This window comes from Cydia pomonella, chromosome 24 (genome assembly GCF_033807575.1).
Source record: "Cydia pomonella isolate Wapato2018A chromosome 24, ilCydPomo1, whole genome shotgun sequence".
In the NCBI taxonomy this organism is placed as follows: Eukaryota; Metazoa; Arthropoda; class Insecta; order Lepidoptera; family Tortricidae; genus Cydia; species Cydia pomonella.
The window spans coordinates 3,731,499-3,750,322 of NC_084726.1; the positions used below are offsets into that span (position 1 = coordinate 3,731,499).

The window sequence follows — 18,824 nt, forward strand, 5'->3', positions numbered from 1 at the left end:
ATAGGCTGCAAACGAGCAGACGAGCCGCCTGATGGGAAGCAGTCATCGCCGCCCATGGACATAAGCAACATCGGAGGAGCCACTTATGCGTTGCCAACCTTTGAGAACCCTAAAAACCTGCTTCTTGAAGAACCCCATGTCATAGCGCAAGGGAAACACCTCAGAAGGTAGCTCATTCCATAACTTGCACGCCTTAGCCGCTTAGGTACTCCGATCAACTAGTGAGCCCAATCTAATAATATTTTGGGGACTATCTTCCAAAGATGGACCTAGCCCAAAACTGTGCAAAGCTTGCACTATGGGTACTAGTAACGGTTACTTGTAGTGTGTAGTAGCGTCGCACACATATAGGTTAATACATACAATAATCTGACAATATTTTATAGGGTAGTTAAATTTCCTGGATGTTTTCCGGAAATGGACATAAGTTCGCCTTTGTTGCATTTAATTTAGTATGTAACTGTGTTTCTCGTGTTTTTATGTACAATAACGTAGATACATTCATACATACACAGTGCTTGTTTTGCATGAAAATTTAATTTATTAGTTTAATTATTTATATATCATGTAGTCAATGTACCTATAAGAAAATGGCGAAGTCTAGTTATTCACCGAATTTTATTATAAAACAACGTCATTTAATTTGATGTCATCATACCACAATATTATGATCACTTAGGGTTCCGTTCCTCAAAAGCAAACAAACTACGTATTTGTATGATTTGATGCACATATATATTTTTTAATAAAATTTCTATTAAGAAAAGTAGGTACTGTATGTAATTACATGATTTATATGGTAATCTAAATTGATTTTTTAAATTATTTTATAACATGTAATGTTTTGAACAGATGTGTCCCGCCGAGTTTCTTGTCGGTTCATATTGAGGGGGGATTCAAATGTTCTCGGGTCAGAGGTGAAGAGTTAGAGTCGGTGTAGCTTTATTTGACGTTCACAACCGCATTGTAATATGCCTACTTGAATAATAAACTATCTTTATCTTTTTCTGTCAGCAAACGAAATACGCTACTCAATACCATTCGTTGACTGGAGTAACCACACTATTACAAAGTTGAGCATCAAACGGAGTTTGTAATTAAATTTTTGTACATTCACCTGCCTGTTGCTGGCAAGCTCGCACAGTGACATTGACAACTGGCATCAGGGGCAGGACCGCAATATAATGATGTGCGTGCAATAGAGATAGCAACAGGCGAGTGAATGTACAAAAATCTATGTGGAAAGCGTCTCTTCTTTATTAAGACGAAAGTGGAGGACCCGAGCGAAATCGCCGTTTCTTACAAACGTAGTCCTCATTTTCCTCTCTGGATATGAACATTATTGACAATATTTTGTCACAATTTGTTGTATATCAACCACAGCTATGCTCCTACGTTTGTTTTTGTTTCGAATTATTAATTATAGTAAGAGTTAGGAGCATTTAAAAAATTACATGAAATCTGTGTTTTGCTCCAAGTTTTGCAATAATCGTAAAATCGAAAAAACTCAAACGTAGGCTATAGCTATCTCTAATATACATAAAATTATGTAAAAATCTTTTCCATAATGTCAATATCCAGAGAGGAAAATGGGGACCACTTTTGTATGGAGAAGCGGCCGTCCTTTCCTCTTAATAGTCATGCGTATTGTTCGAATGAGGTATTGTATGAAATGTGGCTCGCAGTATTTCCGCACCGATGGACCGATACGACCTTCCAGAAAAGACCGTACTCCCGTCGTAAATTCCAGCAACGCACTTGCAACCCCTGCGTCGAGTATTTTAGAAAGGACACTAAAAAACTATTTTTATCAATCCTTGTGTCCACGTGACCCATAAATCACTGGTTTCAGAAGACCCTTTGTAACTGGACCGCGCGTCCCATTTTGCAGGCGGTGTAATACGAGCGAGAGTTTCGGGAATGTCCCACTTTGTCTGTCCAGCGTGGACACTCGACACATTATAGCCCTTAGAATATATTATGCTTATTCGTGGAGCAGTCAGTATCAAAATATTATTTATTTATTAACGAACAAGCCAGTACACCGAGAAATTAAACATTACAAAAATAATAGTATTAAAAGGAGAGTAAATTATGTAAATTATGTTAACAAACATAATATATCTGTACCCCTAGTGTAAATTTTATCGACATCATAACGTGACGAACGCGTTTGCGTTAAGTCTCATTTTGTATAGGATTTTGAGTTTCCAAAACGTCCCGCTTGGCGCGCTCTTTCTAAATCCAATACAAAATGAGACTAAACGCAAACGCGTACGTCACGTTTCAAAATCGAATTTATTTACACTAGGGGTACAGGGTTCTCTAAATCATTGCCGAAATTTATTTCGCCGAATGTCATTTCCCAACCAGTATTTCTCGCATAATTTCATTTCGCCGAATGTTCAAGTAGCGACTCAACATAATAATTCCTATTACGTCCCAACCAAACAGTTCGCAACTGTATGATTGGACAACAACTTCAAAATACACTTTTTACAACTCAATGTTTAGGTAGTAGAATGATTTTGTAAGTCTAATATGAAACATAAAAAGTTTATATTATTAATCTAACATCATTCGATGCAAAAAAGTCGATTCTGCAGTGGCAGCATGGCTTGGTAGAACCATCGTAGCCCTACTGGTCGCAGTTCACTTAACACGCACCTCCTCGCTTCGCTCGCCGCCGCACCTATCTTGTCTTTGTCAAATGACTAGACGTTATCTTATTTATTTTTATTGCCAAATGAATGATTTGGCGAAAGAAATGTATTCCAAATGTTATGTGTCATAATAATCTGTTTAATAATTATTATACCAAGTAAAAAGTCATAATGAAAGTTTGCCGAATGTTGATTGTCATATATGTCGTAAATCATCTGCGAAAAGTTGGTTGGCAAGTGAAATTCGGTCAATTAAACTTCGGCGAAAAGGCAGAACACCGATATGTGTCTGGAACTATATAGTTTTTCGTTGCTAGAATTTGTAATATAAACATGCCAATTCGAATGTGCATTGACATCAGAATGACATTTGAATGTTATTTAGTTATCTTGCGTCTCGCCTACGTCAATACATGCACGGACAAGTAGCGAAAAGTACGATAAGTACGATAACTAAATAACATGATTCAAATATCATTCCGATGTGTACGTTCGAATTGGCCTGAAAAAAATTAGAGCACTACGTCAGTTCGAAAGTACCTTGAACAAAATCCGTAAAATTAATTTATTAACTGTTGAAGGACTAAATCCAGTGTACGACAAAAATAGCCCTGCGGAATGAAACGGAAAATTGAATCAATTTTGTCGGCTATATTTTAAAACGAGAGGTTCAACACAATTTTAAGCCTTCTCTTAAATTGATTGCGTTTTTTCTATGAAACGTATGAATGTGTCTTTTGAGTCGAATTTTATTAATATCGAATATGATGGATATAAAGTTATGGTTTCCCCTTAATTCGCTGCTATTATAATTTATAATGCATACACCTTTGCATTAAAGTCGGTAAGATACAGTAAGTGTGACATGCGGGTAGCGAGGCTGATCGTCACATTGGGCCTGTTTGAATTCATTATTGTTTATTGCGAGTTCATACATTTGCCAGTAAGCGCAAGTAGCCAATGTGTTAAGTCGCGCTAAATATGTGAACATGCCCCAATGTAAAGGCTAACCGCACTTACCCAAATGCCACACTTATCCGTATTGACCTTATTCAGTTTGTTAACTGGGTAAATTACATTACATTTTTAATCTAGTTTCAAGAGAAATAAACAGCTCAACTTAATTAACGTTATTTTCATCCTCGCAGTTTCACGTTACAGATTAACGTTATATTTCACTGTCGCTTTGGTTTCCTACTTAATCTAGCTCGCTTTATATTATCTTGGTACATGAAACTGATGTATAAGCTGTAACACCACCTTTCATTATAGTATTTTGTGCAACAGCTACATAATAAGGGTTCTTACAATTCAAGGACCTATGCTATTTTACAAAACGAAACGAGTTTGAGATTTGTTAAGAGAGGCCCGAGAATTTTAATAACTAATTATGTACCTACCGTTGCACATTTTTTTTTTTCTACTCGTCGACTGTAATGGTTGAATTAAGATTTCGTATACCAAACTGTAATTGGGTACTTTTCATGTATGGGCTCCCACCACCAGTTTGCCTGATGTACCTCTGCTTAGAGTTCGCAAGTTTAAGTACTTAGGCCATTGGGTTACCGAAGATCTTAGCGATAACTGTGATATTGAGAGGGAACGTAGGTCGCTGGCCGTGCGGTACTTATACCCGCAGGTTTGCACGTTGTACACACGCCATTAATGTAACGCTTTTCAAAGCTTACTGCCAGTCTTTCTACACTTGCAGCCTGTGGGGTATCTATACGCCGCGGGCGTACAGCGACCTACGAGTGCAGTACAACAACGCTTTCAGGATGCTGATGGGGCTGCCTCGTCACTGTAGCGCCTCTGGGATGTTTGCGGAGGCGCAAGTCAACGGCTTTGCGGCTATCATGCGGAAGCGGTGCGCCTCTTTACTTAGCCGCTGGCGGGGCAGCGCTAACAGTATCATGATAGCGTTGTTGGACAGGTGGGACTCCCCTCTGCTGCAGCGGTGGACAAAACTCCACTCTGTAGCAAAATAACTATGTACTTAGGTTACAATTATTTTGTTATTCCCCTAACACTATTTTATAAGTTAAATGAAAATGTAACTAACAACTATGGATTTTTTATCCGTAATAAAATCATTTTATTATTTATTATGAGTTACACCCTCTCAAATGTCCAAATTCCTTACGATATTACCAATGATTTTCATACATAAATCCCAAGAAACTAATTGGAAAGATTCGGGATTCATAACTATGACCTCTTATTTGAAATTATCCAGCGCTAAATTGTTTGGATAATGTTGTATACAAATGTTGTTTTCATGTTTACGTTGTTATTCAAGTCGAACCTTTTTTCCCCCACTCTCAAACGCGGGTCACGTGATTAACCTCGTCATGGGGGCACTTAGCTAAGTGGAAAATCGAGTTAACCCTGCAAATGTCGATTGGAACTCAGCCGTGCTTCCGGCACTAGTTGTGTATAAGCGGGACTGGGGTCTACGATCTGCGATTAATAAGTCGTTTTGAAACTATCAATATACGGCTCGATTATTTTATATCTGAACATAATCTAAGAGGCCAAACCGATGTTCAGTATGGCCTACATTACGGGCCTGTTTCACAATCTTCAAATAAACTTAACTGGTAGATAAAGTGCTAAGTTTTGCATGAAGTTTTATCTGGCAGTTAATTTATTTGTCAATAAGCTATCCGATACTTGGACATTGTGAAACAGGCCCTAAATGTAGGCCATACTGAACATCGCTTTTTGCGGGAGCGAGTCACGCCGGAAATAATTGCATAAGGCTTTATTATGCAGGTGTCCAATTTTTCCCATAGCCCAGTACTTAGTCTATCGCTTTCACCAAATAGCCCAGTTAATTTTAGATTTCACGAAGAGTCAAGTGTCAGGTGCTGTTTCTGCGTGCGTCCCCTATGACACGGGCAAGGACAGCATCCGCTCGGTGTACTACCCCTTACATTTCATTGAAGTGTCAAAAGGGCATCTACGTGTTGGTTTCGGCTCCGCGCACGCCTCCCGAAGGCCAACGGCGAGTTCGCGTAACTTTGTCTTGCGGCTAACCTTAAAAATGCGAATTAGTTATTGTAGTTTCGCAGGGGAGCATAAAAAGACATAGACATAATGGTCGCTGACCTCCTGGACGGAGATGGCACCTGATGAAGAAGAAGGCGGAGGACAAAGTTGTTGTTTAACTCCTCGTGCCAATACTTCACATTACATCACTTCATCCCTCATACCATCAGGACGAAATTGCACAACATTTGCATCAAATTACTTAGCCACTCTTGGGGATAAAATACAACTTTCTCGTCAGTTATTGAAGAATCAAATCTTATATTTATAATGTGTTGACGTGTAATGTACCATGCATTTACGAAATAAATTTGAATATGAATAAGCACTCATCTCTTAGACTTTGGTCAGACATGCGAGAATTCACACAGGATCGGGAAGACTGGGAAAAGTGGAGGGAGACTATTGCCTAGCAGTGGGATATTATAGGCTCCTATAATATATGAAAAAAATATATCCAGTATTTTCAGTATTTCGAAGTTTTTCTACGGAACGAATTTGGAAAGAGATCGGCAAGAGAATCAAGGCCGTTGACATAGCTCAGTTTTGCCAGGCACGTGTAAATTTTTAGACGGTTAAATAACTTTTTTCGTGCTAAACTTCTGATGAAATCCTTTTATGTAAGTATGTATTGTCCTACTTTTCCTTACTTATTGTCGGGGTTTAAGAAATCTTGCTTTTTCAGCCTTTTTTGAACTAAACTGCCATTGGGTTTGCCTATTTTATCACAAGCTTTAATTTAACTTGCAATGTATGTAACTATGTTTGTACGGGTCTAATCTTGCAAGTTAAATTTGACCCACTAACCGGTTTCCGATGAAGTTGAAAATTTGCATACATAAGTCGGGTGACAATACAATATAATGGTATCATAGAGCTGATCCCATGATGGAGAGAGGAGGTGGCTCTCTGTGATAAAACAATGCAAGCTAATTGAGCTTGGGGTTGTTTTGCCAATGGAAAGAAAATTACAGTCAGCGATATAAGCTTGAAGGTATCAAAAATGATTTTTTTGCCAAGAACTTATTTAAACACCAGCCCCATTTCCATCTACGGATGTGCGAGTGGCGAGTTCGCCACTGTTATTTTAACTAATATCTAAAACCAAAGGTGTGTTTTGTTATGGGTTTATGAACAAACAAAAACAAAACGGTCAGTCAGGCGAGATTCGTTGAAAACATATCATATGCCTACCTAATAGGCAGTCTGTAGGAAAATTTATTGCACGTGTTACATTACACTCAAGTACACATATTGTGGGATATTACACAACCATTAGCTAAGTGCGGACACTTACCCATTACGTGGCCATTAAAAATTATCGACTATCAGTTTACCTAATTGCCCTGAACGATCGCAACTAAACTGCGTAGTGTTATACAGCTACCGGCGTTATATGTATATCGGAAATCGTGACAACCCGTGCAATCATGAATATCGCAACGATGAATCTCTTTGCGATCAACGATTTCATGTTTGTCTCATTCTTGACGCCGGCGATCGGGGGCGATGTATGAGCGCTGCATTCCTTGATTGGGCACTGATCGTAACGATCCTCCTCCTAGGCTCCTCCTCCTTATAGGCTGGCCATTTCGAAGCGACTGATCATCACGATTCTCGTCAGATTGATCGAAGCGATTAATCACACCATAAGTGAACCCATTAAAACATGAGTATCGTTCAGACTACAGATGTGCAATTTGTAAAATATGAAAAAGTGGGAAAGTCAGAAAAGTCTGATACAATTTACCAGAAAGAACTTCCATTTTGGAAAGATGCCCAAAGCACATTTTGAAAATTTCCCGTGTGTTTTCATGTGGAAAGTATTGCAATTTTAGCTTAGAGAACTTTGAGCTGAGTCACTTGATTCTAGTTCTAAAAATGTATATGACACCACAACCTTACATGCTTGTTAAGTGACAAGCTGTAGAAAGGTCCATTGAAATACGTTGTATATGTATCTCTGAATGTCTTTCCCAACACGAATAATGGTATTCTGGACCTTTGGGAAGCGTTCACGGAGCCGAAGCCAACACGTAGACGCCTTTTGACACTTAAATGAAATGTAAGGGGTACACCGAACGGATGCTGCCCTTGCCCATGTCATGAGACGCACTCAGATTATAATAATTCAAATTCTTCAGGCTTAAATGAAGCTTTAATATTTTGAATCAATCTTAGACAAATCAACGTCGTCCCACAGTAAGTTCTTATCAAATGACTAGTAGTTATTGAACAAGAACAAACCTCTACCAATGTAATTATCCTTAAGGTTCCTCATTGATCCCTTTTAGGGCGAGGTTACATAGGAAATTGTATTTTTGCGGTCTCTAATAATCCATTTTAGTGTTAATGTTTGATGTTGCTGAAATCCGACTCTTATAGATTAGGGGTCTCCAAACTTTTTGATATGAGGGCCACACTGCACCTTAGATGCATTCAGAATTGGACCAATTTGAGGAGAAGTAAATCAAAAAGCACAACTAACAAAAATTCATGCGTCTATTATATTTTCTAACAACCGCTTTCCATCACACATTTGCATTTGACAATCACAATCGGAGTTGTTAGTGTTGTGTGTTGTTGTCCTAAAGCACCCCAGAGGTGCAAAGGGCCTTCACAAGCTCGCGCCACGCCTTCCTATCTTCAGCTCGTCCTCCGGCCTCGCTCCAGCTCAACCCGACCGCTCGTAACTCTCTTTGGACGGACCGTTGCCAAGAGTGTACAGGACGCCCGGAGCCACGGCTTCCGTCCGGCGGTTTCCACGCGACAGCTATGGTAGCATTATTCGTTTCCCCTCTTCGAATAGTATGTCCTATCCATCTCCATTTCCGTGTCGCAATCTCTTCGTCAATGGGTGTTTGTCGGCATATACTCCATAGGTCTTCATTTCGAATGGTTTTTGGCCAGTTGTTAGTGGTCAACCATAATTTGTCAATCGCGTAAAATTGACAATCAGGATCGTGTCAGAACCGCTTATCAGTTCTCAATGGATTTCTTTCGTTCCTTTATCCATTTGCCTGTCTATCGTCCGAATTTGTAAGTTTTAGAGAGGCAGAGAATGAAATTTTGATTTTAAATTTTCGGGATAGACCATCACTCTCAATAACCCGATTCAGATTCGGTCGGATTTGGGTTAAATTGCCTTTGTTTCAAATAGGACTCGGGTGGGGTCAACCGATTAAAAATGTAAAAGGACCGCCCTCGGTTTCACGGGGAAAAAGATTGTTTCAATATCGAAAGACTAAAAATATACTGGTAGAATTGATTGTGTTTTTAATTTATCTTCCTGTTAGCCTTGTTTAGTTGACTGCTTTTCCGGCAGAATAATTCATGCTATTTATGTTAGTACCGTAATACTTGTTCTTATTCAAAATATATTTGAGAGAACGTTTCAACAACTTGACTACCGAAAGAGCTATCTCCTTTTGTCTGTCGCCAGCGCTAAGGCTGAAAATTTCCATTCTGTTTTGTGTCTAAAAACTGTTCACAACCAACAACACGCAAGTACCCAATACCAAAACGCAAATCCGAGTTTTTTAGAAAAATCTTCTCATCACATTTGACGCAAAAACTCCCATCTATCCTGATGCGATGTTTTGCCTGAATTACCAATTAATTTAAAGATCATCTTTCAGCCCACCATTTCTTAGATTACGGCCCAAAGAATATGGAATTTTCTAAATTCAACGGGCATTAGTAATGAACATTAAAGGGCCGCCACAATAGGTTAATGCTTGGTCGACGTGGCACTCATGAAGGCCCACAAATTATAATAATAATAAACCATTTCTTTCACTAAAAAGATACGAGATTCTAAATTTCTATGAGTGTTCAACCTTCCGCTCCTACAATTTTAAAATTGGACTTTAGTGTCAAACATGTTTACCTAGCCAGAAAAATCATGAAACGTTTCAATAATATTACCTTCTATTGTTCCCAGCACCCTGGTCCCCTGGAAGCTGTTCCGGGAAGAGCTGAACAACGTGCATCCAATATCATCAGGCTTGGAAACCATGGCCCTAAAGACCACGATCGATCTCACTTGCAACGACTTCATATCTAATTTCGAGTTTGATGTCTTTACTAGGTGAGTCCATACATTTTTATCATTCTTCTTTACAAGATAAATGTCACAAACATTGTCCATCTTTTTATAGCTCGTATGGATGTAGTTCTAACATGGGTTGATAGTGATATCATCGCGGTAAGGCGCATTTGGCATAATTAGAAATAATGTTCTACAGAAAATAAAGGCTTTAACTATCGGCGGAGCTTTGCGAAGCTTTTACTCCTAATGTGTGGTTGGTTTTCCTGCACAGTGCAATATGATTTTAAAATGGAAATTATAAAATTTAGCTCAATTAAACTGCATATTGTAACAGTTCAGCATCGTAGTAAAACCGTTGGACGTCATAGACATTAATTGTTGAATACTTACAAAATGTAGTATTAACCTTAAATGATCAACAATTAAAAGCATTAAACAGTAATACTTTAGGTAGGAAAAACCATAATGGTTTCTCTAAAATTGTATCTACATACCTACGATATAAGGAAACAAGCAATTGCAGTTACAATGCCAACTATATTCCTAAATTTTCGAATTAACTTTTGAAAACGATCAAAGACCACTCAGATGTTATTTATTGTCCACCGTCGGCGGTATTTTAAAATCTACGCCTTTTAAAACAAGCAATATATTTCCCACAGAGTAAATAACTCGAGCCCCAGGGAAAACTGTATAATTAACAATATAGAACCCTAACAAATGTTTACTCTCAATGTTACGTACTTCGTTATTCATTAGACAAATGCCTACAGAAATCTACCACCACATTCTAAAGTAAACCTTGCTACATACTTGTAAAGTGTAGTTTAGTTTGCAATTAAGATTTCGTGTTTACAATGCAGGTAAATAGTGTGACTATTTTAAATGTATTGTTAATTCATTTATACTGTAATGCAGCGATTAGTATGCAAGGTGTAAAGTACGTTGCATTAACCATAGAGGCAACATACTTGCCCATCATACTTAAAACAAAAACGCATTACGGTTCAAAATCGAATGACAAGAAAGGATTGTCAAAATTCAAAATTCAAAATTCAAAATTTTATTCTGCAAGTAGGCCTCAAGGGCTCTTTTACAAGTCACAACATTTATAGTAACATCATATAGTGACATGAAAAATACATAACAACATTTTATAAATAAATATTTCTTATTCTTATTCTTATTCTTATTATTCTTATTCTTAAATACAACAGCCAATACCTGGGGAAACATTACATTATAATAATCTTAAAATAAATAATTACTACAATACAATAGAGATGTATAGTCTCTATGGTTAAACACATTAAATCTGGAGATGTAAAAGGTCCCCAATGTCAGAGTACTAATATTAATAAAATTTGGAGGTGTAAAGTCTCTCCAAGTGTCAAAATAAAATTTATACTAAATAAATAAACCGCGTCTGGACTGTTAAACTAGCAGTCTCATAAACTAATGCTATATTCTGTACATAACTAGTATGTACCAAGTCAAGTATATTATACAATATCAAATGGGTTAAGGGTTAAATGTAATGTGCAAGAGCAATGAGAGGGTCACTTTGTATTTATTTTTTATAGAAGGCGAATCGTTTTTATCGACTGAAGATCGATAATGTATAATGGCAAAATAGTCGGAAGTTGAGTATTGCAACTATGGAAGGTAGAGGCAAGGAACAAAATCTCCTTAGGCAGAACTGTTGCAAAAGTGTCCAGCTGTCAGCTATAAATAATAGTTCCAAATCTCTCCAGAGTAGCGCTAGAGTAGCTAAGAACACAGGCGTTATTGACGGAGTGAAGTGCGCTGTCTATGATTTTTTTCTCAAGTATTCTAGCGCCACCTATTTATGGTTTTTTGTCGGACAATTTTTGGTATATGAAGTTTATGTTCCTGCCTCTACCTTCCATAATTGCAACTAAAAAGTAATATTAACATAATCTGTGATTGTTCAGAATGTTATCAAACAATTTGTGACCCTTTTGACGTGCGGGTATCAGCCAATTGCTTTGGTTGTAATCCAGGGGAGTGAAGAAGTGACGTGGATCACTACACCCTCAAGAGCGTTTTTTTTTCTGTATAACCCGCTCGCTGTATTATCGGACCGATACGAACTTCAAGACTTCGCGTACTCCCATCTTAAAGGCCGCCAACGCACTTGCAACCCCTCTGATGCTGCATGGACGATAATAATTGCTTACCATCAGGCGATTCATCTTCTAATTTGCCTCTTATACCATAAAAAATGTAAACTTGATTAGGAAATATCTACGCCTTCGGCCAGATTGATCTTGGATGTAGTCTTTATTCTGATCTTCATTTATCATCTGTTCTAGGTTATTCCAGCCTTGGAGCACGTTGCTGCGGAACTGGCAACTCCTGGCGGTGACGCATCCCGGCTACGTCGCGTTCCTAACATACGACGAGGTGAAGGCGAGGCTACAGAAGTACATACATAAGGCTGGCAGTTATGTTTTTAGGTGAGTCCTAGCCAAAGTCTACTACGGTTCTTAGAATACACGAACACATCAGAAAAATCAAAATCATATTTACCGACACCTGCCGACCGACACACGCTTAGGCAGGACTTAGATATTTCATATTTTGAATTAAATAAGTGTAGCTTTTATTAATAAAATCATGGGCAAGATACTTCATTGAAATAATTGTACACAGTATTCTTCATTCGATTACCAGTTTTAAATGCAGAAGAATAATAATAAAGGTCTAATATGATTGATCTAAAGACATGGTTTTCCCTACATTTCCATTTTCTACTATTATATTGCACACAGATGTAGGTCAATTCAAGATGGTAGATGTTTCATGGCTCCTCTACAAGATGGCCCAGCGTAGGTCAGTCCTAGGGACGCATTTATGCGTTAGAGGGAGCAAGTGATATTGCTATCTCATTTCATCGCATAGCTGCGCCCCTTGTGGACTGGCCTACGCTGGGCCATCGTGTAGAGGAGCAATCATATGTTTCCTGTTGCAATTGTAGGTCATGAAATACGGCGTTTCGTGAAGCAAAGATTTCCTTTGGCAGAATTGGTCCTTAGCATGGACTTAAGATGTGGAGCCACCGAGATTGTTTATGTACATTTTTAGGAGGGAGGGGGGGGGGGGAGGGTCTCTCTCTCAACTTTATCTTGATATCTATATAATTAAAGCTACTAGGACAAATTTGGGAAGTATCGTTTTCGTATAAATCGGGAATGCCGAATTCATTTATGGTATCATATTGACACTATTCCTAAGTGAAACATATAAGGTAGGTTTTTTTCCTCTTCACGCTTAAACCGCCGGACCAATTGAGTTAAAATTTGGTATAGAGATGATTGAGTCCCGGGAAAAAACATAACATAGTTGTAAGGGTGTGAAAAGAGAGGTTGAAGCTTGTATGGGGAATCAATAACCGCTGAACCCATTTAGATGAAATTTGCTATAGAGATGGTTTTGAGTCCCGGGGAAGAACATGGGATAGTTTTTATTCCAAAAAATATCCCTTAAAAGTGTGAAAAGGAGGGTGGAAGTTTGTATGGGGAATCAATAACCCCTGAACCGATTTAAGTAGATGAAATGAAATCTACGTCTGCGTCTTTGATTTTGTTGAAAATGATGCCAAACTGGACTAAGAACCTAAACAATTACTAAGCTCAAACGTCACCGACTCTGAAAATCCTCCCCCCACCTGCATCAAAATCTGGGTGGCCGCACTTCTTAAAAACATCTTAGAAACACAAAGATTAATCCTGCCAAAGGAAACCTTGATTCAGAGAAAGCATTTTTATGTAGAGTACTGCCCACAGTAGCGTAATACTTACTGTAATCTAGGCATGGAATAATGAAATGAAACTGACATTAACTTGTAAGATTGTCACGGCTTCTAGTTAGACCGTACCTTCAATTTTGCCTTGCAATCGCCTTATGTAAATATCGAAGGAGAACCGAAACGACTTAACATGAATAATATACATAAAGGTTCATTCAGCTAGTTCAAATTCTAACCTCAAACGCTTCATAAATAATAACATAGTTCCGAGAATATAACATCTGTTTCCAGGTAAAACCGCAAAACCGCTGTTATATTTATTATTATTAAACAGACTAAATTAGATTGACGGAACGGGAAATAACCTGAATATCCGTATTTAAATGGTAATTTACTGGGTTCTTGAATTGATGTTTAGTATAAAAGAACTTTTAACAATGGAGTTGGATACTGTCAAACTGTCTCATGGAAGAAAACTAGATATAGTCTCTGGTTTTCTTCCATGCGACTTGGCTTAAGCGGATTTATCCAGGCCATAACATTCTAAAAAAAGAAACAAGAATTTGACACTATTCTTAGGATTGCCAGGTACGAACTTATGCTGGCGCCATCTGTAACATACTTCGACCGGCCAACCATTAAGAAGCGACTTCACAAAACAGAATAATATCATCATCATAATTGCATGGCCTTCGTAAGCAGTTCCACTTTACGGACTTCAGGTTTAGCTATAATAGTGGAAGAGTTATCTCGATTTCTTCAGGGTTCCATTAACAGTACCTGACTTGATGGCAACAACCCTTTCGAACAAAAAAAATCCTTATCCCTCAAGCGTTTTTCATCATCATGAACTTAAGAGTTATTCACTTGTCGGTGGAGCCTTTCCTATCTTACGCCGGCTCTTTGACTTTTTGATGCGACACGACCCTTACGTTTTTTTTTTTAAAGAATTCAAAAAACATACCAAGGAATAAGAAATATTTCGACAAATTGAGAAACTCTTTCGAAATCTTGAGATCGTTTATAAACACGAGAAGGTACAAAGCATTTTACTAATAAATAAGATATTAATCTTTTTACCACAAAAAAAATGTGCTTGAATGACATCGCGTTTCTTTTATTTACCAAAGTAGGTTAATAGGCACATTGTGCTTTGGTCCTTGGACGATTGGACATTTCCCCTAACAAGATTAAAAACGCATTACAGCAAAATTTGAGTAATTTCTCTGGCAATCTTATCATTATATCGAAACATGATAAATAGGCTTGTTAGCGGATAAAACGATGCTAAGTATTCAAGTGGATTTGACAAAATCTTACCGCCTTTAGGAGTTCTGTTAGGTTATATTTTCGTTACCCTCATCTGGACGGACATCTTCAAAATCATACCTGCAAGCCTTGCCAACATAATATCTAACGAATGTAAACAATACTAAGGGCATTTCAGAAAAGCGTCGGGTGCGTGACGCTATTTTTTCAACACTTCTGTTAAAGCTAAGAAGTCAATATTTGGCATGATAACGTCTGATAACTTAGCTTTAAATTTAACTGTATGTATCGGATTTCTGCAGGTTGTTAAGATAGCTACCATATGCACATACCATACGTCGCCCTTAAGTAGACCTTTTTGTGGTATATCCCAGTAGAGACGTGGCACTGCCTGCGACTTTTGGGTTTTCCGTCTTGACCCTCGATTAATCCAAGGGAAAAATGCCTTCAAATTCTGGAAAAAAAGTCACATATAGTTTACTCTCTAGGGAATTTAGAACAGTTCTTAAAAATAGTTCTTTTTTTTTTCAGATTATCGTGTACAAGACTGGGCCAATGGGCAATAGGTTACGTGACCGTGGACGGTGAAATTCTCCAGACCATCCCGCAGAACAAGAGTTTGGTGCAAGCACTTCTTGACGGGTATAGAGAGGGATTGTAAGTTAAAACTATTTTTTTTACTATCGTCTATTCATTATTAAATGTATCGTAGTCGCCGTACATCATCATCATCATCATGATCTGAGGCATTACTGCCGCGAGTGGGCCTGCTCAAGCAAGCTCCAGTCCGATCTATTTGTGGCTTTCCTTCTCCAACTTGTCACTCCTAAGGTCCTGATATCCTGGTCTCCGTCCAACCATCTAAGCTTGGGCTTCTTGAATTGAGATCTGACGAATGAGCAATGACATAAAATCATCAACTTTAATTTTCAGCTATTTATACCCTGATGGCAGAGACGTTAATCCAGACTTGAGCAGCGCCATCATATCTCCGGCTGAAGACCATATTACCGTCACACAAGAGCAGTACGAACTTTATTGCGAGATGGGTCAGTATTTCTGTTAAATATATCATCATTGTTCATTACTAATATATCTTGGCTCCGTGAGCTGTAGACTTCGAGTACAGCGAATCCCCATAACTCTGCCATTATGAAAAAAACCGAAAATAAATCGACGATCGGTCTGGCGTAGTGACCCTGTCTATGAAGTCGATGAGCCCGGGTTCGAATCCCGGTAATATTTCGTTCCTGATTCATGGGTGTTTCTATGTATATATAGGTATGTATTTATCTACATATATACGTATTTATATCGTCGTTGATTACCCATAGTACAAGCTTTGCTTAGTTTGGGCCTAGGTCGATTTGTATTTGTGTTAAAAACATCTTTAATCATCGAACCTGCTCACAAAATTTCACGAGAATCGGTTGAGAACTGCGACTTGTAGAGAACATCCGGACTTACGAAAGCATTTTTCCCCAAGCTGAAACGGAGAACTTCGCTAACGCTCGGTCAATTACTAGTAGCGTGAGCGTGTAGACCTTACAAACCTGGCTCCATCAGTTTGATAAAAACAAATAACAGAATCGACAAAAGAATTCATTACTATCGATCGATCAGGCGAATCATGGATTGTTTTATCTATGGTTTTGTCACGTAGGCAAATACGGGCATGTAATAATGTAACCATGAGGGCAAGCCTTAAACGCTAGCGTCAGCCTCAACTCAAACGCAGTGCATCTCGCTTCCACCAATGTCAGTAGTTTATGCAATTACTAGCGAATATGTCAAACTCGTGGTAAGGATACTGGTCTCAAAATTTCACTGAGAATCTGTTTACAAAACTATTTGTAAACAGATTCTCAGTGAATTGGTTACAAAATCGTAGACATTTAGCGCTTTCACGGTCACTCGATATTTTCAACATTTTTGTAACATATAAGAAAAATCGAAAAAGTTTTTTTTTTTTTTAAACTACAGATCTTCCTGAAAACACCCATTATCGAAATCTTTTACTGATTTGGATTAGAAATATATCTCATGACATGACAAATGTATGTTACATATTGACCGACCGGTTTGGCCTAGTGGGTAGTGACCCTGCCTACGAAGCTGATGGTCCCGGGTTCAAATCCTGGTAAGGGCATTTATTCGTGTGATGAGCATGGATATTTGTTCCTGAGTCATTGGTGTTTTCTATGTATTTAAGTATTTATAAATATTTATATATTATATATATCGTTGTCTAAGTACCCTCAACACAAGCCTTATTGAGCTTACTGTGGGACTTAGTCAATTTGTGTAATAATGTCCTATAATATTTATTTAATTTATTATTATTTATTTATTTACAGGAAGCACGTTTCAACTGTGTAAGATCTGTGCCGAAAACGACAAGGACATCAGGATAGAGCCGTGCGGACATCTACTCTGTACACCGTGTCTCACCGCTTGGCAAATTGTAAGTACTTAGAGAAAGTACGGCCCTTAGGCTTAGGCAGGCTCCGGGGTGCGAGCGGGACATCTCTATATACGTGCATAGGTTGTCTCGCTTACACATTCGAGCGGCGTGCGAATCCTAGTGTTACAACCGCGATAGAGCCGTGCGGAAATCTACTTTGTACATTGTGTCTTACCGCTTGGCAAATTGTTAGTACTTAGAGAAATTGTAAGTACGGCCGTTAGGCAGGCTCCGGGGTGCGAGCGGGACATCTCTATATACGTGCATAGGTTGTCTCACTTACCCGAGCGGCTTGCGAATCCTAGTGTTACAACCGCGATAGAGCCGTGCGGAAATCTACTTTGTACATTGTGTCTTACCGCTTGGCAAATTGTAAGTACTTAGAGAAAATAGCCCTTAGGCTTAGGCAGGCTAGTGTGTGCGAGCGGGAAATCTCTATATACGTGCATAGCTTTGTCTCTGTCACACACCCTAACCGCGTGTGAATCCTGGCGCGTGTTACAACCTCGTTAGTTCACCTGCATTATAGTGCCGAGTGTATATAGTAGTAGTGGTACATGTACATGTATGTACATACACGGAAATCTACTGTGTACACTGTGTCTTACCGCTTGGCAAATTGTTAGTACTTATAAAAGCCCTATTTAGACTGTTCAAGAACTGGCATGTAAAAATCGATACATTGCTAAGCACATAATAATAATAATAATAATTTAGCGTATATACGTCCCACTGCTGGGCACAGGTCTCCTCTCATGCGCGAGAGGGCTCGGGCTATAGTCCCCACGCTAGCCCAATGCGGATTGGGGACTTCACATACACCTTTGAATTTCTTCGCAGATGCATGCAGGTTTCCTCACGATGTTTTCCTTCACCGAAAAGCAAGTGGTAAATATCAAATGATATTTCGTACATAAGTTCCGAAAAACTCATTGGTACGAGCCAGGATTTGAACCCACGACCTCCGGATTGAAAGTCGGACGTCATATCCACTCGGCCACCACCGCTTACACGCACACAAGCACATAGCACGACAAATACTCGTACAGTTAATCAACCAAATGTAACGAAAATCACACGTAAGTGCTTGAACTGTCTCAATGGAGCTTACCTCTCGGGTTTTTGCACATATTTAGTGATTGTAATAGGTTTAAGTCGACGTAATTTCTTGATTTTGACCTTATCCAACGTTATTGTTTGTTGCAAACACTTGTTCCTTTGCGTCCGAACTATTTTATAGTAGGTTGCAAGATGAACTTACAGCTTGGTAAACAAGTTGCGGAAAGTATTCTAAAATTAGAAGAGTTTTTGAAAATTTCACTAGATATCATCATCTCCCTCGCGTTGTCCCGGCATTTTGCAATGGCTCACGGGAGCCTGGGGTCCGTTTGGCAACTAATCCCAAGAATTAGCGTAGGCACTCATTTTTACGGAGGCGACGGCAATCTGATCTTCCAAGCCAGAGGGTAAACTAGGCCGTATTGGGATTAGTCCGGTTTCTTCACGATGTTTTCCTGCACCGAAAAGCGACTGGTAAATATCAAATGATATTAG

General features: G+C 38.7%; 1 protein-coding gene and 1 long non-coding RNA gene across 2 annotated transcripts in view; one reads left to right on the forward strand and one right to left on the reverse strand.

Moving 5' to 3' along the window:
* LOC133531231 (E3 ubiquitin-protein ligase CBL-B-B) overlaps positions 1-18,824 on the forward strand; it is a 177,777-nt gene that overhangs the window by 125,603 nt on the left and 33,350 nt on the right. Inside the window, exons 2-6 of the mRNA XM_061869387.1 lie at positions 9,658-9,804; positions 12,102-12,245; positions 15,338-15,463; positions 15,740-15,855; positions 17,164-17,270. Coding sequence (XP_061725371.1) covers positions 9,658-9,804; positions 12,102-12,245; positions 15,338-15,463; positions 15,740-15,855; positions 17,164-17,270 — 640 coding nt within the window. The remainder of the gene's footprint in view (positions 1-9,657; positions 9,805-12,101; positions 12,246-15,337; positions 15,464-15,739; positions 15,856-17,163; positions 17,271-18,824) is intronic.
* LOC133531232 (uncharacterized) overlaps positions 1-18,824 on the reverse strand; it is a 452,362-nt gene that overhangs the window by 34,846 nt on the left and 398,692 nt on the right. The gene's annotated exons all lie outside the window — the stretch shown is intronic.